The 25,935-nt window shown below is 43.4% G+C and overlaps 1 protein-coding gene across 5 annotated transcripts in view; it reads right to left on the reverse strand.

The window, feature by feature from the left end:
• Window positions 1-5,955: 5,955 nt before the first annotated feature.
• Window positions 5,956-25,935, reverse strand: part of LOC138757991 (nuclear cap-binding protein subunit 1) — a 58,547-nt gene continuing 38,567 nt past the window's right edge. For all 5 annotated transcript variants that reach the window (XM_069926223.1, XM_069926232.1, XM_069926241.1 and 2 more), the window contains 6 exons: window positions 20,269-20,362; window positions 15,964-16,067; window positions 15,758-15,872; window positions 9,426-9,563; window positions 9,216-9,329; window positions 5,956-7,292 (listed from right to left, as the gene is read on the reverse strand). In XM_069926223.1, coding sequence (XP_069782324.1) covers window positions 7,182-7,292; window positions 9,216-9,329; window positions 9,426-9,563; window positions 15,758-15,872; window positions 15,964-16,067; window positions 20,269-20,362 — 676 coding nt within the window. In that variant the 3' untranslated portion in view covers window positions 5,956-7,181. The remainder of the gene's footprint in view (window positions 7,293-9,215; window positions 9,330-9,425; window positions 9,564-15,757; window positions 15,873-15,963; window positions 16,068-20,268; window positions 20,363-25,935) is intronic.

Consider the following 25,935-nt stretch of genomic DNA (forward strand, 5'->3'; position numbering starts at 1 on the left):
CTAGAGAATAAGTGTCATCCACAGATTTCCATGGTAAATATGCCAGTGATCAGCATCTACCCAGATGCTTTATTCTCCTGATGTTTTATCTATTTTTTGGAAATATCAGTGCAGAGTGTTTGTTTCATTAATCTCGTATAACCCACCCACCAACAGTGGTTGAGCACGATCATAGCTTCACTGCTAAGGTTATCAATCAGCAAGAGGAACAGGTATGGATTTGGAAGGATTAAACACAAGCTCGGTGGTGAGGATTCAGTTTTCATTATTCCCCCCCCCCCACCAACCCCAGTTGGTTGAGGCTTAGTTGGTATCCAGAAAAAGTAATGAATTTTGTCACTGATATGTCATGTCCAATAGAATCATAGAACATTACATCACAGAAACAGACCCTTTAGCTCTTCTTGTCTGTGCACAACTATTTTTCTGCCTAGACCCACTGACCTGCACCGTCCACAGCCCTACATACCTCTCCCATCTATGTACCTGTCCAAATTCTCAAATGTTAAAATTGAGCTCGCATTCACCCCTTCAGCTGGCAACTCATTCCACACTCCCACTACTCTCTGTGTGAAGAAGCTCCCCCTAAATTTTTCCCCTTCCACCCAAAACCCATGTCATCTGGTTTATCCTCACCTCCCCTCAGTGGAAAAAGCCTATTTACTGTCTATACCCCTTACAATTTTAAATACCATGATCAAATCTCCCCTCATTCTTCTCTGCTTACGGGAATAAAGTCCTAACCTATTTAACCTTTCCCTGTAACTAAGTTCCTGAAGTCCAGGCAAAATCCTAGTAAATCTTCTCTACATCTTTCCTGTATTAGGAATGTCTTTCATGAAAAGTGGCTCCTTAGGTATGGAAAGTGACCTCTACTCTAGTTTACAAGGCTTCATTTTGAACTCTGATGGTCTGAGAGTGGTAGTGACAAGGACAGACTTTAGTCTGGGGCCTGCCCTTTCATATGCATCAATGAAGACAAAAAAAACTTGGAATGCAAAAGCTCCAGAAATCAAATTCTCCACTTGAACTGGCTTGCCACGAACCCTTAATTCTCAATACTAGTACCATCAAGCCACATAATGTTGTGGCCACAACAGCAGTTCAAAGGTTGAGTTCTGTGGTGAGCAACCCATCTCTTGCACCTATAATGGTCTACCATGCTCATTAGACACAATTCATAAATTCTTCACTTGCATTCTTTACAATTATTTGGATGAATGCAAACCCAACACTTGAAGTTTGTCAAAAGAACACAGCAGCACAGAAAACAGGCCATTGTAGTCTGTGCTGAAACATCATTCCACTAGTCCCACTGACCTGCACCCATTACATAACCCTCCAGACCTCTCCCATCCATGTATCTATCCAATTTATTCTTAAATTGTTGGTCCAGATCCCTCTGAAAGCTATGAAAGCCTTCCTTGCTGATCCAATTTACCACACTATGATCCAGATCATTGATACAAACAATGGTCCCGGCACCGATCCCTGAGGTACACCACTAATTACAGGCCTACAGACTGAGAAACAATCATCCGTGTCCACTGTCTTCTCTCATTCAGCCAATTTCAAATCCAGTTTACAACCTCTCCATGGATACCTAGTGTCCGAACTTTCTGAACTAACCTCCCATGAGGGACCTTGTCAAAGGCCTTACTGAAGTCCATATAGACAAAATCCTCAGCCTTTTCTTTATCTATCCTCTTGATTACCTCCTTGAAAAACTATAAGATTCATTAAACATGACCTATCATGCACAAACCCATACTGACTATCCTTAATCAGTCCTTGGCTGTCCAAATACTTGTATATCTGCTCTCTCAGAACACCCTCCAATAATTTACCTACTACTTGACCACAGGCTCACCAGCCTGTAATTTCCTGGTTCACTTTTAAAAATAACCTCACCCATAGTTAAGGACATTTTAACTATATCTGGCTCGGCCCCGGCAATTTCTACATTACTCTCCCTCCAGATTTGAGAAACTATCATGTCAGGCCCATTCTTTTAACTTTTCATGTTCCATGCCACTACTGCTTGTTTCCCTCCCTTCCTTATACACTATGCCAGTTCTGAGTAAATCCTGATGCAAAAAAAACTGATCATTCCACTTCTGTCGCAAATTGACTGCAATGTATACATAAAACCCTCAAAATGCACTGTAATTAATCCAGAAATGTTGGGACCTGGCCATTGTCGTACCACAGAAATGGACCCCTAAGGGAATCCCCTATGTAAACATATCAACGGTAGAACAAAGCTTAAAACAGGAAATAATACAGTTAGCACAATGCCTTTACGGCGCCAGAGGTCAGGACTAGGGTTCGAGTCCCATGCTATCTGTAAGGATTTTGAGGTACGTAGCTCTTAACATCCTTGATACGTTCTGTCAAACTGTGCCTTATGCGATGTGGACATTGTGCAAAAACCACATTATATACTTAGTAAAGCTCTATGGGATACTGTAGTGTACCTATAAACCTTTTATTTGTAAGTTGGGACCAACAAGGGGTTGTGGAGAGAGAGCTGGGCAGTGGGATTGATACAGGGCTGTGAGGAGAGAGCAGGGGAATTGGATCATTTTGAGTATACAGTATACAATTTTGTTTAGCAGAGATCACTTTTCTAAATTGCTGCAGACTTGCTTATGGTAACTGAATAATTATGGGGCCTGGACATATATGTAGTCGGACATTGCCAGAATGGACGTTAAGCGGCGCAAACCGTACCAAAAGCAGCAGATTCAAATGTGTTGGACCATGGGAGTTGCCAGACCACAGAGTGCAGAATATGAGCAACAAACCTGTATTACTCTGATAGATATTACAAGTTTCAATGGATAATAAATACTGATATTGCAGCCACCTCCAAATACTCCCTCAATTAAAAAAAAACATTGCACTATTCATCCAATGGTACACACACAATTCCAGTCCATGCTCTGGTCTAGTGAGCAGTTAAATCCACTTTTGCAACAAATAAGTGGATCATTTGGACAGGAATTTTACTTCACAATAGATTCTGGCAATCTTCTGCCATACAAAGACCGACCAACTGAATACAGATTTTGCTCAATCTATTCCTCAAGAGATCTTTGGTTGGTGCAGCATACTAATGCCAATACAGGATGAATTGGTGACAATGCCAGTTGACATTCCTAAAAAGCTCAAAAATATTTGTATTCTTGAAATCCTCCCTTTCAATGTCAAATTGTAAACCTTTTTTTCGGGGCTTTCATACATTTTGGCTAGCATATTTAGTTGACCAAAGTTCACATGGGACAGGGCCCTTTTCAATACTTCCTTGATAGCCTTAAGACTCAGCTCACGATACCAAACAATTCTTGCCCCAACATCCAAAATTGTGCATAAACTAGCATTTATTGAAAATTTCATCTCAGTAGTAGGTTGATGTAATACTTTTCACAACCTTTTCAAAATGTATGGTAATGTAGGAACATAAAAGCCAATTTGTTCACAGCAATTTCCCAAAACAGCAAAGTGATATTGACCAAGTTACCTATTTGTTTAAACAAAAAAAAATCAATGATCATTGTTAATTACATTCATGATCAAAGAGCAGCAGCAAATCATTAGTGAATTGTTAGGAAAATAAGGACAGTTCCAAAGTGAAGATAATTTAAAGCTTTGATTTTGTAATTTGATACACTATTGAAAATTTAATAAAGATCTAAGTTAATTTCATGAGCTGGGAACACTGAGCAAAGGTCCGCAACAAACAGAATAGCATTATTTCTGATGAAGCATCAATGAGAAGTTTACATATGCCCAAATGTTCTCCAAAAAATCCAAGTTTAAGGTTCCACATCTGCCCATACACAAATGCAAAGGAAATCCCAAACTTCTGCATTGCAGCCAACAGAAACGTAGCAATTAATTCTTTTTTGTAAAAAATGTTACTTGGGGTACTTCCCAAGATATTTTAGAATTTTTAAATTATACAATTTTTAAAGATTGTTGAATCTCATTCATATATTATCTCCATGACTGTGTCCAGTCAGTGAGCCTGGAACTAGACATCAGTTTATTTCATCTTGTATTTATTTATTCTTTTCTGGAAAGTGGATGTGACAAGTCTTTATTGTGCATTTCTAATTCCAACCATTCCGCAGGCAGTTAAGCATTACTGCACTAGCAGGAAATATACCAGTCTAGGTCAAGATGATCAATTATTTTACCTGAAAATCCTGAGTGAGCTAGTATTCAGGGTCATCATTACCAATACTAAATTTTTTTTCTACAAATGAATTATTTGAATTTAAATTCCCCATTTACTATGGCCAGAATCAAACAGGCATCTACTAGCTACTTGTCCATTCTATATTATGTACCAAGACTATGTTTATAATTAGAAAGATTCATCCTACTAGGTTGAAAACTGTTTCCTGAACGAAGTTAATAACAGAAGAGCTGGTGTAAGTAAGCAAATATCTGATGAATATGGATAGTGAAAACACACTGAAATGCTGGAGGAAATCAGCTGGTCTTGCAGAGCCCACCTGTGTAAGAATTTGCCAATTATATTCAATTTTTATAATGATGTAAGACATTGGTGCTAATGGAGTGAAATGGTTTACTGAATCAGCTGTAACTTCAAGACTAAAACAAAAAAAAATTGGTGTGAAATACTACCTCAAATAGAACTCCAATGGTCTCTATATCCAAATTCAATACACCTCTCAAGGAATGCAAAGGAGCAAATATATCAAATTTTAAAAAGACAATTGTTGTAAAGGTATAGAGATTATTGCTACAAAGCTGAAATTAATGACTTCTCAAAATTAAATCACAAATTACTGTAGCTATAGTCAGTCTGGTAGAAAAAGCAAAATCTCATAAGCAAACACTAGAAGTATGATAGAATGACTGAATATGCAGGCTCAGAACTTCCTGCATAGTGGTAACTTTAGGCAGCAGGAGACCCAGAAAGCTTTATGCAGCCTCTCACATTCTGCCCATGATAGCCAAGTTACCAATCCTATAACATGATACTCTTCCTCAACTAAACATGATTGCAAGATACAAAGTGCCACCAATGAGCAATGTCACATTTTCTGGACTATAAATTTTAAATCAGAAGTGCATGTTGGTTAGTTTCCAATTATTTGAATAACTTGCTGTTGCTTAAAGTCAAGTCAATAAATTCTCTATCCATATTTCCTCCTCTCAAACTAGCCACAGGAAAAATGGAAGGGTCATTAGAGGCAGGCTGACAGTAGGTTGCATAAATTACTGAGGCCACTCATCAAAGATGACACATAATTTGTCAAATATTGGTGGTATGGAATCAACCCACAAGCAAAATGATGGAATTGGCTGAAATATACAAAGAATGACTTGGGACTAGACACACTTTAATAGAGAATGATATAGAGGTGAAGAGTTTTGGTAGACAGAAGACAAAATGGTGGTTGATCTGCATGGAAACAAAAAAACAGCTGAAGGGGAAACAACCCCCATGAATGACATTTTTGAACAAATAAAGCAGTGGTCCCAAAAGTCCCTGTTTTCAATGACTAGCAAGATGATGTATTCCCTGCAAAGACCACATCTCCACCTAATTGGAAATCAGTTTTGAAAAATGTTAACGTCAGGTTAGTGAACGGTCATAAAAATAATATGGAAAGTTGGGTTTATGCAAGTTAATGTTTTCATGACAATAATTATTTGATTCTTCCCACCTGTACCATGTAGAGGGCTTCAGGAAAAACATGCATTAACATTCTGTAATAAAGGGTTAATAATGCATTGGAAAAGAGGTTAATAGTTCATGGATGATATGCAATCCAAGGTACAATTTTATGGAAGCAATGTGAAAGGAGATTGATACTTATATAAAAGATGCATCAATGGAAACAGAATGGATTCAGACGACAAAGTACTCAGCAACTCAGTCGTCAGCACCCAAAAGAGAACAGGTTAAGGTTCAGATTCTATAAAATATTTCAAAATTTTAATCAAAATTGCAGCATCATCTATAACTTGGCAGTATTCAAACTTTACTAATCTAAAATGTACCTGAATACAGGTATGGCCAGAATTTCACAATGTAGAATAAGACACAAAAGGTTTATTTTATAATGAACGTTAGGATGATATCCTGTTTTATATACACTCTTATGGATTGGATAAAATTATATGGAGAGAATGACTGACTGGATAATATAAAACTGAGACCCCCAAAACATTTCCCCATTTGTTTCTGTTTTGTTGATGTTATATTCCTGTAGTTGCAGGACTCAAAATCCAAAACCCCACATATCCATGCAAGTCATATTGCCATTTATTTGGAAATAGTTGGGATCCTCTAGGTTTAAAGTTAATGCAGCATTAGGGCTGGATCACAGTCACAAACTTTGGCACTCTGCTGTTGATAACAGGACAGTTCTCTCAAACTTCTTGCGCATAAGCACACACACGCACACATACACGGCAGCTCCAAAAAGTACAGGTCTTGTCAAGTTTGTAAAATTTTTTGTAAACAGCCAGAATTTTCTGAAAGTAAGTGGACCCAATAACTAAGAAGATTGCATTAATTTTAGGTTAATTTTAGCATTTTCATTAGATATGTAAAAAAATAATTTTTTTCTAATCGTGATAACTTCATCTCTCCATTTCCCACTTTCTGCATGAAGCTTGGGTGGATGTGTAAAGTTTAAAAATGCACCTTTTTAAAAAAAAGTGATGGTATCCCCACTAATATCAGTGGAAATGCCCATTTGCCATTACTAAGATCAAAAGAACACAATACAACAACTAAATTCAAAACTTTGGTCTACTAATGAGCACAATTTCAGACAAGTTACAACATGCAACTTAATTTACAAACTGCAAGATAGATAAGAGCAGGTATTAGTTAGATGCAAAAACACTGTATCAAACAACCAAACCAGAGTACGAAGCAAATTTAAAATTTAAGTGAATACCAAAATCAAATCAAACTATATATATTCATCTCTTGAGCCTCTGAAATTTAACTATTCCTTCAGAAAAATCCTTTCTAATGTGAATCCTAACTTTCCTCACAAATGATTAGGCAAAATGGATGTTAATACAAGAACACTGCTTGTTTGAGTCAGTTTTCTCCAAGTCAGGATTAAGAGGTCAAAAAAAAACCAGAATTTGAAACTGTTCATTGAGCTATAACACAATTGTCATTATTGAAGTGCACAGAACTGCTGGAAGACAGCCAATATGTGGTGGTCCAGCTCAGCTGTGAAGAGCAGGTTCTCCAGAGTGACCATGTACTGTTGAATGATCTGGTGATGCTGCAACATAGAAACAAGCCAAACTTGAGTTTAATCATATTAATTGCTTAACTAGAACTTCAACTTACAAAGTTTATAATGCTAGTGGTTATTTGACTCTTTTCTGATCAAAAATGTATTATTTTCTTGCTGCCAACCAATCTAAATTGACAGTACAGAATTTCTCAGGATAACTTGACCTTCGATCTGAGGAATTAGGATCTTCTATGAAGGTTTACAAAGCAACATACATCAAATGAAAACATAACCAAATGAAAACATAACCCAAAGTAAACCACACATTTTAGAGGCTCTCAAGGTATTTACAAGATAGAAAGCTAGCAGATAGTGTCATATGGTACCAATTTTGACATGCAAAATTAAAGTCCATGGACTCAAATTGAAGTCCAGCACTCAATCACATAATCTAGACATAAATTTCACTACTGTCTGAATGTTGAAACATTATCCTTATGATGACACAAAAAAATGGCCAATGGTGCCACTGGTGCGGACCTGGGGAGAGAAGGAAGTGGAGACACAGAGCTCCTTCGCAGGGTTCTACTACCAGTCCAACGACTGACACCTCCTTACAGGCTTTAAACAGTCTGTTAAAAGAACCAACAGTAGTTTATTTAAAAATTCTTGGACTGCAGCATCTAGGCCCTTGGTGGTGCCTGTATTCAACAGTGGCTTCCAGAGGTTATAGACTCCAGGGAAGTAGAGGACTGGCACAGGGCACCAGGAAACAGAGAGAACATCCCCATTTGAGGAGAAGCAGATGAGATAACTCTAAGGAACTCTGCTGAAGAATAATCACACAGTGGGCTGCTGGTGAGTGTGGTCAAAAGACTGACACCAGGCTGTGGGCTACTGGAGACTGGCTCGACACTGGCTGAAGGGGTACCAAGTATCGGAACCAGGACACGAGAGGGAGCTGAGGGCTCTAAAGACTTCCTGATCACATCAGAGATTTGCATCTGGAGCTCGGGTTTCCGATGCTTTGGACAGAACTCTGTGTGGATACAGAGGTTATGGGAGCACTGGAGGTGAATCCACAGACACTCAGTGTCTCTGAATGGACTCTCTTTTGCTTCTCTTTCTCTGAATATAAGGGGCGGTGGGCAATTTCTGCTGCTGTGAATCTTTGTCGATTTATGGCAGACTAAAGTCAATTTCATGTAATATGACACCTATTATTACATGACAATAAAAAAAATCTTAAAACATTAGGTTGAACGTTAGTGGATCGCAATTTGGAAGTACGTAATATGTTGGAGGTCAGATGCAGGTGCAGTGAGACCATAATAAGAAAAAGTGAGAGCCCAGATACACTGGCCTCTCAGCTTTTTGTCAGCAATGGGCAGGATTCTAAAGTGGCCTTGTTCATTTGCATAGAATATGCAATTGAAGCAGAATGTCTTTTGAAAGAAAATATATTAATACTTTTAACACTTACACTAATGTCTTTAAATTATTTTTTAAAATATAATTTAAAATCCATCATCTATTCTTAAAAGTCTCAGATCTTTGTGGGAATTCTGCAGCAAGTGAAAGCAAGTTGTAGTGTGGGTTGAACACAATTCTTTTTTAATTTTGCCAGACAATTTCATAGAATAATCATCCTGGCCAGCATTCAAACCAAGACAGTTTAACTACCATTTAGCTCAGTTTTTTTTAATGTAGGACCTTCCAGAATGCTTTAGAGCTGCTGCACTTACTCCCACTTGAAAAATAAAGATCAACATGCTTTAGGATACCCTGAAAGAGTGGTAAGACATTAAAATAAAAACATATTCTTCATGATCTGAATCACATTTTTTTGTATTTAAATATTAAACACAGTCATTAATGTTGTTGATCTTATTTATGGTTTGATTTTATTTCTGAAGTCCTCCTGGAAATGAAATATACACAAGACCTGCTTTAGGTCACATTACTAACCTGGAGGAATATCTGTTGCAGTCGTTCAATGCAGTTCTTATACCAGGGTGTATTAAAGTCAATCCCACCCGTTTCACACCTTGCAAGATGCTCCGTCAAAATCATTATAAAACGCTGTAAAGGATAAGAAACACACAAATAGAATATTTAAATGGGAAAGAAATAAACAAAAAAATATTCAGAATAGAGAAATGCAACCTACTGCATTACCTGGAAAATTACTAGAAAGAGGTTTTTCTGTTCACTTTGAGCAGACTCAACTTTCTCCTGAAGTCGTTCAATTTGTTCTTCCAAAGGACCGTCCTCCTCATCATCACTGTTCTGGTCATAGTCATCATCACTGTCTCTCTAAAATAAGAACACAGTTAATGAAGAGTGCCCAACAATATCACTGCCTCAGTTCTTCATCAACCTCACCCTCAATCACATGCAGCATGGTTTGGGTGTTACATCAGTTTACCATCTAGTGAATGAATTGCAGTTACTCACCATGGCTGCTCAGATAATACCTCCATGACTTTATAATGGTGGATTATCACCTCAATGACAATTAGAGATGGGTAACAAATATTGCCTTGGCTAAATTGAATTGAGTTGTTTATTGTTATGTGCACCAAGATACATTTTGCTTTGCATGTTATTCAGATAAGTCAACTCAATCTTCAGTAAAATAGGAGTGCAGAAATAAAAATTGCAGAATATAATGTTACGGAGGGAAGTAAAGTTAAAACTGTGCAAAGTCCACCAAGAGATAGGGGTTATCAGATCAAAGGATTGTGGCAATGCACAGGTGTGTTGGGATAAACCAGCCCCGCTTGTTATGTGCAGTCAGTGGGACAGCCGTGGAAAAGATGGCGGTGCACATCCATCTCTTCCTGTCCAGACCAGAAGTTAGGGTGTGCGCTTGTGTCAGCGTGATGCATGCGGCAGGAAATACGCGCGGTTGGTTTCTTGGCCTGAAAACAAAAGTGCAAGTTTTAAATAAACATTACATTGTGATACCCAAGCTAGCAGCCTGCGTCTCCAGTCTGTACAGCCGCACTTAGAGCAGTGACCCCGACAAGTCTCCAAATCCTGAAGACTCAACAAGATGGACCCCGCAGCAGTAGGTGCTGTAGCATTAAAGCTGCCAACCTTCTGGACTAACCGGCCCAGCAGTTGGTTAGCCAAACAGAGGCCCAGTTCCAGATTAAGCAAATCAATTCAATGAGGTATTTCTATGTCGTTAGCTCTCTCGATCAGGAGACCGCCACCTGCATAGATGACCTCATCCAAGCTCCGTCGAAAGAGGGTATATATATGGCTTTAAAAAACATCCTTATAAGCACATATGACCTTTCCCGATGTGAGAGGGCTGCTAGACTCCTGCACTTGGATGGTCTGGGGGACAGGATGACATCCCCACATGGACGAAATGCTTACACTGGAAGGCCAGCCGTGCCTTCCTGAAACAAATGCCGAAGAACATCAGGCTCTTGCTTGCAGATGCCGATTTCAGCGTAATGTCACAGCAAAGGCCGATGTAATCTACTGCACCAAATCCAAGACCCTCAAGACGGTCAATTGAGTGACCAGGCTGCAGCATGAGTCCGCCATGTCAACAACCCGAGCAGGCCAGCCGCCGTTAATGGTCGCAACAGCGGCCGACATAACAGCCTACTTCATGTATGGGACAGCATTTCAGGCCGCAGGTTCCTTGCTGATTCAAGAGCTGAAATAAGCATAATTTCACCGACTTCACTGGAAATGTGCACGAGACCACACAGCACCAACCTACGAGCGGCCAACAACTCGATCATCCAGACCTTTGGTCGGAAGCGCATATCCCTACGTTTTGGGGAGACTGACTTTCAGTGGCATTTCACACTGGCGCCAGTGGACAAACTCCTGCTGGGAGCAGATTTCCTTCGGGTGCACTCGTTACTGGTGGGGGATGCCTTGTCCATGTGGAGATCTTTTAGACGCTACCCCTCGGAACATCCGATGAGCCAGCCACCCACCTAGCCACTGTGGAGACTTCAGGCGACCACTACACCCACCTGCTCGCTGACTACACGCCAATTCTGTGCCTGCAGTTCACCTTCACACAACCATGGCATGCCATCCAGCACCACATCGTGACCAACGGAGCCTCCATCCACTCACGAGCCCACCGGCTAGTGCCAGACAAACTCAGAAAGGCCAAGGAGTTCACTTGCATGGATGAGCTGGGCATCGTCCGTAGGACCGACAGCCCATGGGCTTCACCTCTCCACATTGAGCCTAAACCCACATGCAGCCTAAACCCACATGGAGCCTAAACCCACATGGAGCCTAAACCCACATGGAGCCTAAACCCACATGGAGCCTAAACCCACATGGAGCCTAAACCCACATGGAGCCTAAACCCACATGGAGCGTAAACCCACATGGAGCCTAAACCCACATGGAGCCTAAACCCACATGGAGCCTAAACCCACATGGAGCCTAAACCCACATGGAGCCTAAACCCACATGGAGCCTAAACCCACATGGAGCCTAAACCCACATGGAGCCTAAACCCACATGGAGCCTAAACCCAATGGCAGTCAGCGATCCTGTGGTGACTACCATCGTTTAAACAAGGCTACGGTTCCAGACCGCTACCTAATGCCTCACATTCAGGACTTCATGGCCAACCTTCACGGTGCCCACCTGTTCTCAAATGTCGACTTGATCTGGGGGTATCATCAGATCCCGGTCCATCCAGACAACGTCCAGAGGTCGGCCATCATCACTCCATTTGGCCTTTGAGTTCCTGAGGATGCTGTTTGGCCTAAAGACCGCACAGATGTTCCAGAGGTTGATGGACGTGGTAGGACACAACCTACCATTTCTTTTCATTTACCTCGACAACATCCTGGTAGCAAGCAGCACGCAGGAGAGACATGTGGCGCTATTCACTCGACTGACACAGTTTGGCGTCACCATCAACTCTGCAAAGTACAAGTTTGGCTGCGAGGAGATTGATTTCTTGGGCCACCGCATCACCAAAGATGGTGTGGCGCCACTCCTGGACAAAGTAGAGGCCATCCGCCAGTTCCCAAGGCCATCCACTTTCAAAGGCCTTCAAGAGTTTGTGGGGATCGTAAACTTTTACAACCCATTCATCCACACAGCAGCCGCTATTATGCATCCCCTCTTCAACCTGATGATTGCCTCCACCAGAGACCTCGATTGGACAGAGAAGGCATCGGCCACTTTCACTGGCGCATTCAACTATGCAAGTGCACCCGCGGATGGATGCACCCACAGCTCGCATGGTCAATGCATCTAGCACCACTGCGGGCGCGGTCTTCGAGCAGTTAGTGGAGTGGAGGCCACTCGCATTCTTCAGCCATCATCTCCGTCACTGGAAAGCAAGTACAGTGCCTTCAACAGAGAGCTGTTTGCCCTCTACCTTATGGCTCGCCATTCCACTATTTCCTGGAAGGCTGGGGCTTCACGATCTACACTGACCAAAAGCCACTAACTTTTGCCTTCCACAAGGTTTCTGATCCATGGTCTGCCCGCCAACAGTGGCATCTATTGTACATTTTGGAATTTACTATCTCCATTTGCCATCTCTCCAGAAAACTCGAGATAGTCGCAGACGCCATCTCCAGGCCAGCAGTGTGCGGCCTTTCGCAGGCTGTTGACTTCTACGAGCTGGCCTGGGCCCAACAATCCAACCTGGATACAGAACGTTTACGCACGGCCATCACGGGCCTACAACTGCAGGACCTACTCTTGGACAATGGCAACACCACCATCCTGTGTGACATTTCAACAGGAAGCCCCCAACCACTGGTACTAGTTAAGTGGCAGAAAATCTTTGACCACATACACAATTTGTCGCACCCCTCCATCTGTTCAACGGTTCAGATGATTTCTTCCTGGTTCATCTGACATGGCCTTCACAAAAAAGTCACAGAGTGGGCAAGAACGTGTGTGGACTGTCAGGTGGCGAAGGTGCAGACGCACACATGAGCGCCTATCCAGCAGTTTAAGCCCACCTCACGCTGATCCAAACATGTCCATGTGGACATCGTGGGCCCCCTACCCGCCTCGAGGAATACCACTACCTGCTCACCATGATGGTCAGATTCACCCAGTGGCCGGAGACGACTCCCCCTTCCCGACATAGCCGCCGACACGTGCCAGGCTTTCTTGTTCACCTGGATCTCCCGTTTCGGCATCCCACCCACATAACCACCGACCACGCAGTGCTCAGTTCACATCCATCTTAAGGGTGAACTTTCCAAATTCCTGGGGACCCAGCTACACCACACAACTTCCTATCATGCCAGTCCAACGGCCTGGTGGAGCTTTTCCACTGACACCTGATATCAGCCCTCATGGCACGTATCCGTATGGCACCCCCAAAGATGATCTACATGCTTCGACCGCCTTATTGCTTTATGGAGAGCCCCTTGCCGTCCCAGGTCAGTTCTTGCCCCCAACCCAACCCAGGAAGCACCCTAGAGCGCTTAAGGGACAAGCTGGGGTCCCTGGCACCCCCTCCACCCTCAAGACACTACCAGCCTCCCTCTCATGTTCCTTGCGACCTAACGAATTGTGCTTATGTCTTTGTACACAGGGGTGGTCACAAAGCACCTTTTCAACATCCCTATGCTCTGCAGAATGGATTCCACTTTTGCCTTTGAAATCTGGGGCAGAGAGGAGCTTTTCACTGTGGACTGCCTGAGGCTCACACACTTGGACATATCCCAGCTGGTTAGAGCCCAGCAGCCAGCCTGCAGAGGCAGGCCATGGAAGCAGCAACATCTGCCATCTACGCAGCAGGACACTACTGGTGCCAGTTCTGGGGTTGGGGGGAGATTGTGTGGTGATGCATAGGTGTGCCAGGACGAACCAGCCCCGCTTGTTACGTGCGGTCAGCGGGGCAGCCGCGACAAGGATGGCAGCGCACATCCATCTCTTCTGGTTCCAGGCCAGAAGTTGGTGTGTGCGCTTGCGTCACACTGACCAATGATCCAACTCTCGGCCTGAAAAGCAAGTGTGGGAGTTTTAAATAAACATTCCGTTGTGATACCTGAGCTAGCAGCCTGTGTCTCCAGACTGTACAGCCGCTCTCTCACAACTCACTGCAACATCATTTTTTAACCAATGAGATGTCTATTCAAGAGTCGGATAAGAACAGGAAATAAACTGTCCTTCAATCTAGTGATAATTTGTACCTGGCCTCAAAATGATGGCAACAGAACCTCTTATCTTTAAGATTGATAAATCAAATCTAGGCCATTGTAAACACCATTTCTTGTGAAGCAAGCAGTTTGGGTTATAAGTTGGTTATCCTGTCAAATAACTAAATAAAATAATGGTGGTGGAATGTTTATTTAACTAGAATGGAAGGAAACAAGCACTTTCCTTGAAGATGCTCTCCACAACATACTTTTGACTTTAACAACACCAGTCTGTAATGGACTTATAATTTGGGAGAATTTGGTAATATTTGGGGAGTAGGTTACATACATTTTAAAAGAGATCTTATTTGAAAGACTGAAGAAATACTGAGGATCTCTGGAGGATGTAAGTTCACAAGTAGGTGCTAATTGAACTGACGTCATAAAATGAATGACCATTGTTTGGAACTGGAGAAAGGCTGGCTACAAATACCTTTCTGCAGGGTGCTTACAGGAAGATCACACCTGGGTTTTATTTATCTAATACAACAACTTGAGCAGAAGGATAACTCCTGTTGTTTGCTGAAGAAGGTGGGGGTTTTGCGAGTGAGTCATATGGATTTACTGGAAGTTTCAGTTGGAGAGAGAGAGAGAGAGAGAGAGAGAGAGAGAGAGAGAGAGAGAGAGAGAGAGAGAGAGAGAGAGAGGGGGAGAGAAGAGAAGCCCTCTCAGCTTGTGCGAGTGTGACACTGAAAAGCAGTTGAACAGTTCAAGCCAGGAAGAGCTGGTTGAAACTGATGAAAAGTTCCAAAAGCAGTGGATGATTGGAAGTGCTATCTGTCTGATGTTTCTCTTGGAATAAGAGAAACAGAAGGAGTGCTGTCGGAACCTGAAAAAAAGAGGTTACCATCTGGAAAACCCTGATGGGGTGAGTTTCATCAGCTAGACATTGAGGTGACTAATGGTGGTACCTCAGTTGTGGAAATCCTGGAACAACAAATCTCTCTCTGCAAACCCTACAAGAACCTTCCTGAGCGGTAAACCTTTACCTTTCAAGCACCAAAGCCTGGTGAAATTCATAGATGTTGAATTCTATGCACAGTATAATAATTGCCTGCATCCAGAGAACTTGAAAGAAGAAGTGTGATTGAACTGTGAACCAAAAAACTTTTATTAAATTTACACACATATTACATACACATACACTTAGAATTAGAAGGGGGTTAATTTGGGTTAGTTAAGTATAGAGTTAAGTTAAAGTTTGATTCTATTTTCATGTTTAAAGTTGATTAAAAATAACTTTTGTTCTAAAAACCACTTGTCTTGGTGTATGTCTATCGCTGCTGGGTTTTGGGGTTCTTGGGCTCACAACAAGTCTATAATACAAAACGAACTTACCCTTTTGTGCTGCTTATCCAGTTTGTCTTTAGTTTCTTCAAGTTCTTTCTGCACCTTTTGTACATGCTTGTTCATCTTTCGGATGGTAGAATGTAAAATCTCCCAGACGTACAACCTAAAATATCGGAGTAAATTTAGCCTGTGCAACTCCACAGACAGAAGCACAACGCAGTGGAATTCTACTGTCTCAATGTTCTAAACATTACCTTGTGAAATCATGTGCCATCTCTGAAGAAAAGATCCAGTTTGCTACCGCTGCGCAGTCTACAATCTGTGTTCGGATCATTTTATCAACTAACATAGCCATCATCTGTAACACAATACAACAAATTAATATTTTGTGTCTTAATACTGGAGAGGTAATTCTCTGATTCTTTGCACTCAATGAGGAAACTACCCTCAGTTTACATTTTTCCTTTCCATAAGCCTACTGCTGAACAACAGCATGTAAAATAGAGTCAAGCTCGAGTGGGAGCTGCCATTTTGAGAAAAGCTGTTTTGAGGTCAAAAGTAACACCATGATTGAAGTAAAAACACAATGCTGGAGAAACTCAGCAGGCCAGTGTCCTTTATATAGCACAGGTAAAAAATACTTAACCAACGTTTCAGGCTTGAGCCCTTCATCATAGAGGTGTACAAAATTACAGAGGGGGGTCATGAGAATCTATTGCCCAGAGTAGGCAAATCAAGAACCAGAGGACATTGGTTTAAAGGTAAAGAGGTATAGATTTAAGAGGAACCAGAGGGTTAACTTTTTTAAATTTAGAGTGGTGAGTGTATGGACAAAATGCTGGAGGAAGTTGAGGAAAGTTCAATTTTAACTTAAAGAAACATTTAGATGAATAGGGTAGATTGAGATCAGTGGTTTTCAAACTGTTTCTTTCCACTCACATATCACCTTAAGTAATCCCTATGCCAATAGGTGGTCTGTGATTAGTAAGGAATTACTTAAGGTAGTACGTGAGTGGGGTAAAAAAAGGTTGAGAACCACTGCTCTAGACCCAATTGTTACTGAAATATTTTGCTTGAGAAAAATGTTCATTGGCTAATTTCCTTTGGAGTTATGAAACTGTGCTCATAACAAATCAATTAGGTACAATGAAAACAATGGTTTTCAAACTTTATCTTTCCACTTAAGTAATCCCTTACAAATCACAGAGCACCTATGGCATTGGGATTACTTAAAATGGTATGTGGGTGAAAAGAGAAAGTTTGAAAGCCACTGGTTTTAAATGGATACCTCTTTACCTTGATAGTCTTCCCTTCAGTTGTATCCTAAGCAAATGCAGGCGGATGGGACATTTTGGTCTGCATGAACAGGTTAGGGTGAAGGGTCTGCTTCCACACTGTATGACTCAAAAGTGTGTTCTTTTAAAGCTATCAGCAACTTGAGAGGTAGAAATGGTAGAGGAGTGGTATGCTCTTCCCGAGAAATGTGGGAAATCAGGATGAAGTTAAGTCTTCCTTGTGACTATGTTTACAGGAAGCATACCCAACTACATCTTTCAGATTGTGTGGATTCACTGAGGAGCATACAAGATGCAGGAAGTCTTATGGACAGGAGTTTCAGAGAGGTAGTCACACTGTAGGTTGAGCCAGATAGATGGGTATCTGCCAGCAGCTATTCTCCCCTCTCATTCATTGGATACAACTGAAGGGAAGACTATCAAGGTAAAGAAATATCCAAATGAGTGGCACCACAACTGACTCTGTTTTACAGCATGTAAAGATGTCCAAGCAAACATTGGTGATAAGGATTTCTTTAGTCACAAAGATAGATGGGCCTCTGCACTCCCCATTACAAGACCACAATCAGTACAAATCAGAAACAATGTCTCTTCCTCACTCAACATCAACACAGACATACTTTAAGGATGCATGGTTAGCCCACTGCTCTACTCACTCTACACCCATGACTATGTGGCAAGGCACATTTCAAATGCCACCTACAAATTTGCTGATGACACCATGGTCATTGGCAGAATCACAGACAGCAATGAGGAAGCGAACAGGAGTGAGATAGATCAGCTAGTTGAGCAATGTCACATCAACAACCTAGCACTCAATTAACAAAACCTAGGAACTAATTGTGGACTGCAGGAGGAAATCAGGAGAACAAACTAGTCTTCATCGAGGGTTTAGGACTACAAATTGGGGATTCTATGTTGTTACAACCATGGATAAGGCTTGTCAGCGGCTATACTTCATGGGAAGTTGGAGGAGAATTGTCATGCTACCAAAGTCTCTTGCAAATTTCTATAGATGTATGGTGGAGAGCATTCCATTGGTTGCATCACTGTCTGGTATGGAGGTGCCAATGCATAGGACAGGAAAAAACTCCAGAGAGTTGTTACCTTGATCAGCATCACAGCCACCAGTCTTCATTCCATTGAGGACATTTATAAAGAGGTGGTGTCTCCCTCTATCCTCAAGGACACCCATCACCCAGAGCATGTCCTCTTCAGACTGCTACCATCAGGAAAGAGGTACTGGAGCCTGAAGAATATCCAGCGGCCTGAGGACAGTATCCTCTCCTCTGCCATCAGATTTCTGAATGGTCAACGAACCACAGACACTACCTCAATTTTCTTGCACTATTTATTTTTGAAATGCAAATTATAGCCACATTTGCACTATAATTGCTGCTGTAAATCAACAAATTCTGATTCTTCATTTCGGTGCCTGTCATTGGGACTCTCTGCCTCTCTGGTTTCAGGGTCAGGATACCTCAAGGGTTTTTAGATTAATTGGTTGTGGGGGGGGGTGGGGGGGTGGGATGCGGAGGTCAGCAGCTGGAAGTCATAGCCCAGGTTGGTTCTGCTCAGATAGATAGAAGGAAAGAGGATATCTTGCAACGGTATTTCAATGAAAAATTGAAAAGCAAAACTTCTAGGATTGCAATCTGCTTGCGCTATGTACTTGCAAAATATAGATAGAGTAGCAGATTATGTGGCTAAGGAACTGGTGCAGGAAGAGTCAGGCATTTGGTTCATTAGCCTCTCTTTCAGGACTGGGGTAATCTGAGCTTTGCAGCTGCTACTCCTGAGAATTTAAGCAAGTGAGGTGGTATTGTGATACAGAAAGGTGGTGGGGGGGGGGGGGGGGGGGGGGGTGGTGGGATTCAAATCTATATGTAGAAAATAGCATGGGCAAGTTCAGTGGGCAGTGCATACAGAAACAGGAGAAAGCATAATGGTGAGTAGGCTTAACTGCATTTACTGGAATACAAGGGATCTCAGAGGAAAGTCAGATGAAAGTGTGGATCAGGATATTGTTGCAATCACAGAAACATGATTGAGGGAAGGAAGGACAGAGCAGCTCAGTGTTCTGGAGTCAGACTTGACAAAGTGGGGTAAAAAGGGGTGGAGGTGGGGGTGGGGGGAAACTTGTGCTACTGATCATGGAATGGATTATGACAGTAGCCATTAAGGTATCAGCCAATAAGGCTCTATGGGCAGAACCTAGAAATTAGAAAGGGGCAATCATTTGATGGGGGGTTATACTACAGCCTTACCAAAAGCAGGCAGGAATTTAAAAAGCATATAGGTTGGCAAAACACAGTAGGATGTACAAACATTGCGGGGTTGGGGGTGGAGGGAGGGGGAAAAGGTAGAAATTAAACTGTGCCAATACTGATCGAAATTGCCTTCATACAAGGGGCTCAAGTGGGTGGAATTGGCAAAATGCATTTAAGAAGGGATTTTAAAGTACATACACAAAGTCAATCAAGAAAATAGCTCTACTCATACTTGTCTTGGAAAAAGAGGAAGGACAAGTTCTGAAAAAATCCAAGGAAGACCACTTTAGAAACAACAGTTGAGTTGTAGTTGAATAGGTTTCAAGGTACTCAGAAAAAAGGCAAGACTGATCCAGCTTTATGGTCTTAAATTAAGGGGAGGCTGATTTCAACAGCATGAAGCTGCTGGTTATATGGAACAAGCTATCAGGGGTGGTGGTAGAGGCAGAAACAATTACAATGTTTAAAAAGCATTTGACAGCTACATTGATAGGATAGATAAATGGGATTACTCAAGGTTGGCAACATGGTTGGCATAGATAAATTGGGCTGAAGGGCTTTGTTCATTAATTTCTGAATTTAGTATGATTGAATTTTTAGGATAGTCTTTGATTTACAAATTATTTTTGTTTTAATGAATATCATGACACGCAAGGGACTCTATGGTACTTCAAGTCTCATGACATATTTCACCAGGGCTTTTCAATTTAAATTTCATATCTTTTTGTAAATCAAAGTGCAGCTGGAATCAGAATGCGGATAAGACAAGATCTCTGACAAGGTCACAATTTAACACTACCTTACATTATCCTTCAAACATGAGCACGTATTCAAGTACTGGAAATCATTTAAGGCATTAGGTCACAAATTATTTAAAAAATGACAGCATTCAAAAATACTGAATCAAAGCATATTTTCTCTTTCAAGTGGCACTTTATATTCTGATTTTTTACTTTAGTTTAAAGGTGCTTTTGGGAAGGAAAACAATAATTACCTGAGGATGGCACTTCCAAACGTCATACATAACTCTTAGTACGTGCAACTTGCCCTCATCACCTTCAGCCAAAGTCTTAAAAATCTCATGAAACCTACAAAAAAAAGTACAAGCAGCCAATTTTAAAAATATTTTATTTAATCAACGTATATAAAATCATAAAGTAACCATAATACAATATTAACAAATATATGCTGAAGATATATAGACTTAAAAAAATTATAATAACTAAAGCTAAAACTAATTAATAGCTAGGAAGTAAAAAGCCCTCCTAAATCTCCCACCCTTCCTAAACCTAATCCAATAACTAAAATACATAATATCATAACTACATAATAATAGATTCAGATTGCATCAGATGACACTCAAGGAACCCAAATAAGATAAAATTAATATTAATTCAGGGAAAACTTCACTGGACAGGAGAATTTTTAAAAAAAATTTTAAGTAAATTATAATTTTAGCTTCATAATTCTAGCATACAGGCTCCAAATTTGCAGGAATAAAAAATATTTACCCCTTAAATTGTAAGCGATTTTTTTCCCCCCAAAGGAATACAACTTTGAATCTCAGCATGCCATCTATCTAATGTTAATAAAACATCAGATTTCCATGTTACAGCAATACTTTTCCTTGCTATTACTAAAGCGAACTTAACAAATTTTAATTGAGACTCTAACAACAATAATTTAGGAGTAAAACTTTCAAAATTTCCTAACGACAATAATTCAGGATTTAATGGAAAAAATCACTCCAGTAATTTGTTGCAAAAATTTACTAACAGAACCACCCCCCAAAAAAAATAAACCTTCGAACAAGACCATGCAGAATGAAAAAAAAGTTTCAATATCTGATCTACATCTGAAACATTGATTCGATAAATTTGATCTCCATCAATTTAGAGGTGTTATATACAATTGATGTAGAAAATTTTAATCTATATCTTACATTAATAGTATTAGAAATAACTTATTTACATAAATTTTGGCAATTGTGCTCCTTGTTCTTGTAACAAAATGTACTCAATTGAAATAAACGTTTTAGTCATTCCATCAACTGAAATTTTCTTCAAATTTAAAAGATCTTTCAAACCCATTTCTGATCCTAATTTCTCTCTCAAATAAGTTCTCAACTGAAAATAACAAAATAGTGTATTACGAGGAATATCGTATTTAATTATTAAATGATCAAAAGACATCAATCTCCTGTTATAACAATCACCGTTTTTAAATTCCTTTATTATTCCATATATTTAAAAAAAATCTTTTGATAAAATTAATAAAGGATTCATTAATGACGTTTGTAACAAAAGAAGATTTCCATCAATTTCTAATTTAACTTTATTCCAAACACGAAGCAAATGTTTTAAAACCGGGACATCATTTGTAGATTTTGATTCCCATTTATAAATAAACTCTTCTGGTATAAATTCCCTATCTTATTTAATTCAATGTCCATCCAGGATGATTTAGTTTTAACAAACATAGAAACTAAAAATCGTAATTGTGCTGCTGTGGCAGCTCACCACAAGGCAGGCAAACCAGCCCCGCTTGTAAGCCGGCCAAAATGGCGCCGTCTGGGATTTCCCTTCCTTCCAGCTCGGGGCTCAGAAACCCGCACTTGGGGACCACGTGACGCCCAGGTGATGTCAGCGCCCTCCAGCGCGGTTCTCAGCCAGGTCCGGGCTGGGAGTATAAGTGCAGCCCAGCAGCCTGCAATAAACCAGTCTGCTCACTGAGCTCAACCCATCTGGTTGCTTGTGTTAATTCAGGATGAGTGTAGTTGCCGCTACAATTGGTGACCCCGACTGGTTCAAACATCTTTGAATCCATCATGAGCGAGTCTGGGATCAGCGCTATTGCCGTGAAACTGACTGAATTCTGGGTTCAGGAGCCAGAGACCTGGTCCAACCACGCAGAGGCTCAGTTTCACCTCTGCCAGATTTCGTCCGACACGATCATATTTTACCATGTGGTCGCTGCCCTGGACCAGGCCACCACCAGACGCGTGCTGCACCTTGTTCGAGGACAAGTACAAGGCCGGGTCCCTCAGACTATCCAGACACCAGCGTGCCACTCGGGTGCTGCACCTCGACGCCCTGGGGCACAGGTCCATGATGGACGAGATGCTCGCGCTCATGGGTGAGTACACCAACTGCCCACTTTTTGAGTGCATCTTCCTTGAACATATGCCCAGGGACATCCGTGCGCTGCTGGTTCAGGAGAGCTTCAATGACCGGAGGAAGGTCGGCCCAGAAGGCCCAAGAACTATGGCTTGTATGATTCTCGGAAGGCTCAGTGATCCAGCAGGTCACAAGGCACAGGCACGACCATGCCAAGCCCGCCCCTAGCGCTGCGGTAGAGCACCTGGCCCCTGCAAGGGCCCCCAAGAGCATAACCAAGGCCAAAGCATCCGCTTCAGGTTTCTGGTTTTACCACCAGCGCTGGGGAGCCAAGGCTCTATAGTGTCATCCCCCTGCTCTTTCCAGGGAAACGACCAGGCTGGCCGCTGTTAATGGCTGAGGCGACTAGCCAAGGACACAGCCTTCTCTATCTGCGGGACTCAGTCAGCGGCCGACGGTTCCTCGTTGACACTGGAGCCCAGATCAACGTCATACCGGCCAAGGCCATCAAATCCAGGAACTGACTCGTGGACCTCCCCTCCATGCGGCCAACGCAATGGCAATCCGGACGTATGGAGACAAGACAGTCCACTTCCAGATCGCCCAACAGAATTTCGCGTGGAGGTTCACCGTCTCGCCCCTCCTGACTGCCATCCTGGGTGCAGACTTCCTCCTCGTACACGGGCTTCTGGTGGACATTAGAGGTAGGCGCCTAGTGGACCCCTGTACTTTCCAGGCCATTGGCCTCGATGCCTCCCGCTCGGAGCAACGGCAGTTGGCTACGATCAGCATGCCCAGAGACTAGTTCCAGCAGATCCTGGACGAGTTCCCGACACTCCTCAAGGCAGAGTTCTCCGCTGCCTCACCGCGCCATGGGGTGTTCCACCACATCGCCACCCAGGGCTCGCCGGTTCACGCCAAGGCACGCTGGCTCCCGCCTGACAAGCTCCAGGTAGCAAAGGAGGAGTTTTCGCACCTGTTGGAGCTGGGGATCATTCGGCAGTCCGACAGCCCATGGGCCTCGCCGTTCCACCTGGTCTTGAAAGCCTCCGGTGGCTGGCGTCCCTGCAGAGACTATCAATGGCTCAACGAGGCAACCGTTCCTGACTGTTACCCCATCCCTCACATCCAAGACTTTACGGCCAACCTGCATGGCGCGAGAGTCTTCTCCAAGGATTACCTGGTACACGGATATCACCAGATCCCTGTGCACCCTGAGGACATACCCAAGACGGCCATGATCACCCCCTTTGGCCTGTTCAAATTCCTGCGCATACCGTTTGGGCTGAAGAACGCCGCTCAGACGTTCCAGCATCTCATGGACTCTGTAGGTAGGGACTTGGATTTCGTCTTTATTTATTTGGATGACATCCTCGTCGCCAGCAGGGACCGGGCGCAACACAAGATCCACCTACGTGCCCTTTTCTCCCAGCTGGCCGACTTCGACCTTACCATTAACCCGGACAAGTGCCAGTTTGGGAAAAAGTCCATGCAGTTCCTGGGCCATAACATCACGGCCGAAGGAGCCATGCCCATCGCTGCAAAGGTTGCCGCCATCAGTGAGTTCCCACACCTGAACAGCCTCAAAGGGCTACAGGAGTTCGCGGGTATGGTCAACTTTTACAACCGCTTCATCCTGGGAGCTGCGCGCATCATGCAGCCGCTGTTCGCCCTCATCACAGCCAAGCACAAGACGCTCACTTGGAACCCAGAAGCCTGCACCACATTAGAGGCACAAGACGCCCTTGCGGAGGCAGCCATGCTCGCCCACCCGCACAAAGACCTGCATATGGCACTCTTTGTCGATAACCGCTGGCATTCTTCAGCCGCCTGCTCTGCCCGCCAGAATGCAAGTATCATGCCTTCGACCGCGTGTTATTGGGCATGTACCTGCCAGTGAAGCATTTCCGCTATTTTTTGGAGGGGAGGACTTTTACCATCTTCACTGACCACAAACCCCTCACTGAGGCGCTCGCGATGGCAAAGGATCCCTGGTCGGCCTGCCAGAAGCGTCACCTCTCCTTCGTGTCAGAGTTTACCACCGACATTCGGCACAAAGCAGGGAAGGACAATGTGGTTGCCAATGCACTCTCGTGATCGGCCATCTGCACGCTGACGCCCAGCCTCAACTTCGACCAGGACCAGGAAACTGATGAGGAGACGAGGGCCTTCAAGACTGCCAGCACCAGTGTGCGGTTCTGAGACCTCCTGACTTCGAGCAGCAAAGACACCATCCTGTGCGATATCTCCTTGGGCACCCCGCAGCCAGTGGTTCCGCAGCATTGGCTCAGGTAGGTCTTCCGTCACATCCACGACCTTTCACATCTGTCCATCAGGTCCACGGTCCGGATGGTGGCAGAACGGTTCGTATAGCATGAGCTGAAGAAGCAGATTGCAGGCTGGGCCAGAACATGCACCCATTGCTACACATCCAAGGTGCACAGGCACACCAGGGTGCCCGTACAGGAGTTCGAGCACGTCCAGGAACGGTTCAACCACATTCATGTGGACATTGTCAAGCCCTTACTTGTTTCCCGGGGCAACCATTACTCGTTTACGATGATGGACCCCACCATTCGCTGGCCCGAGGCGAGCCCAATGCCAGACGCCTCCACCGACTCCTGCTCCCAAGCGCAGTTGCATGTTTGGGTCACCTGGTTCGGCATCCCAGCTCACCTCACCAGCGATCGGGGCATCCAGTTCACATCTGTGCTCTGGCCACAGCTCGCCAACAGGTTGGGGATCCAGCTACACCGCACCACAACCTACCACCCGCAGGCCAATGGACTGGTCGAACGTCTGCACTGTCACCTTAAGTCAGCGCTCATGGCCCATCTCACCGGTCCTGACTGGACAAACGAATTGCTTTGGGTGCTCCTGGGCATCCGCTCCACTCCCAATGAAGATCTGGAGGCATCATCAGCTGAACTGGTCTACAGTGCGCTGCTGGCACTACCTGGTGAGTTCATCAACACACCTCACAATCCCCAGCGGTTGCCGCATGAACTACTTCCTCACCTCAGGGCAGGCTTGGACTCCTACGAACCTCCACCACCGCCCAGGCATGGCACCCGCCGACTCAAGTTTCTGGCGACCTGCTTTCCGCGGAGTTCGATTTCGTTCGCCAGAGCCTGACCACGGCACCTCTGCAGCGACCGAATGAGGGGACGTACAGGGTTATACAGCATTCCGGCTCAATGTTCACGCTGGACTTGGGCAGCAGGCATGAGCTATTTACCATGGACAGGCTGAAGCCAGCACACCTCGATCCCACCGAGCCCGTGGTCGTTGACCAGCCCAAGAAGCGAGGCAGCCCAGCAAAAAAGGACATTGTCGCCGGTTCTGGGGGGAGCTGTGTGGAGGCTATACAAGGCAGGTGTAAGCCACGCGGCAGGGCAGCTGGCCAAAGTGGCGCCATCGGGGGTTTCCCTTCCTTCCAGCTTGGGGCTCAGAAACCCGGACTTGGGGACCACATGACGCCCAGGTGACGTCAGCGCCCTCCCGTGCGGTTCTCAGCCAGGTTCGGGCTAGGAGTATAAGTGCAG

The sequence above is a fragment of the Narcine bancroftii genome, chromosome 1 (assembly GCF_036971445.1).
Source record: "Narcine bancroftii isolate sNarBan1 chromosome 1, sNarBan1.hap1, whole genome shotgun sequence".
NCBI classification, from domain to species: Eukaryota; Metazoa; Chordata; class Chondrichthyes; order Torpediniformes; family Narcinidae; genus Narcine; species Narcine bancroftii.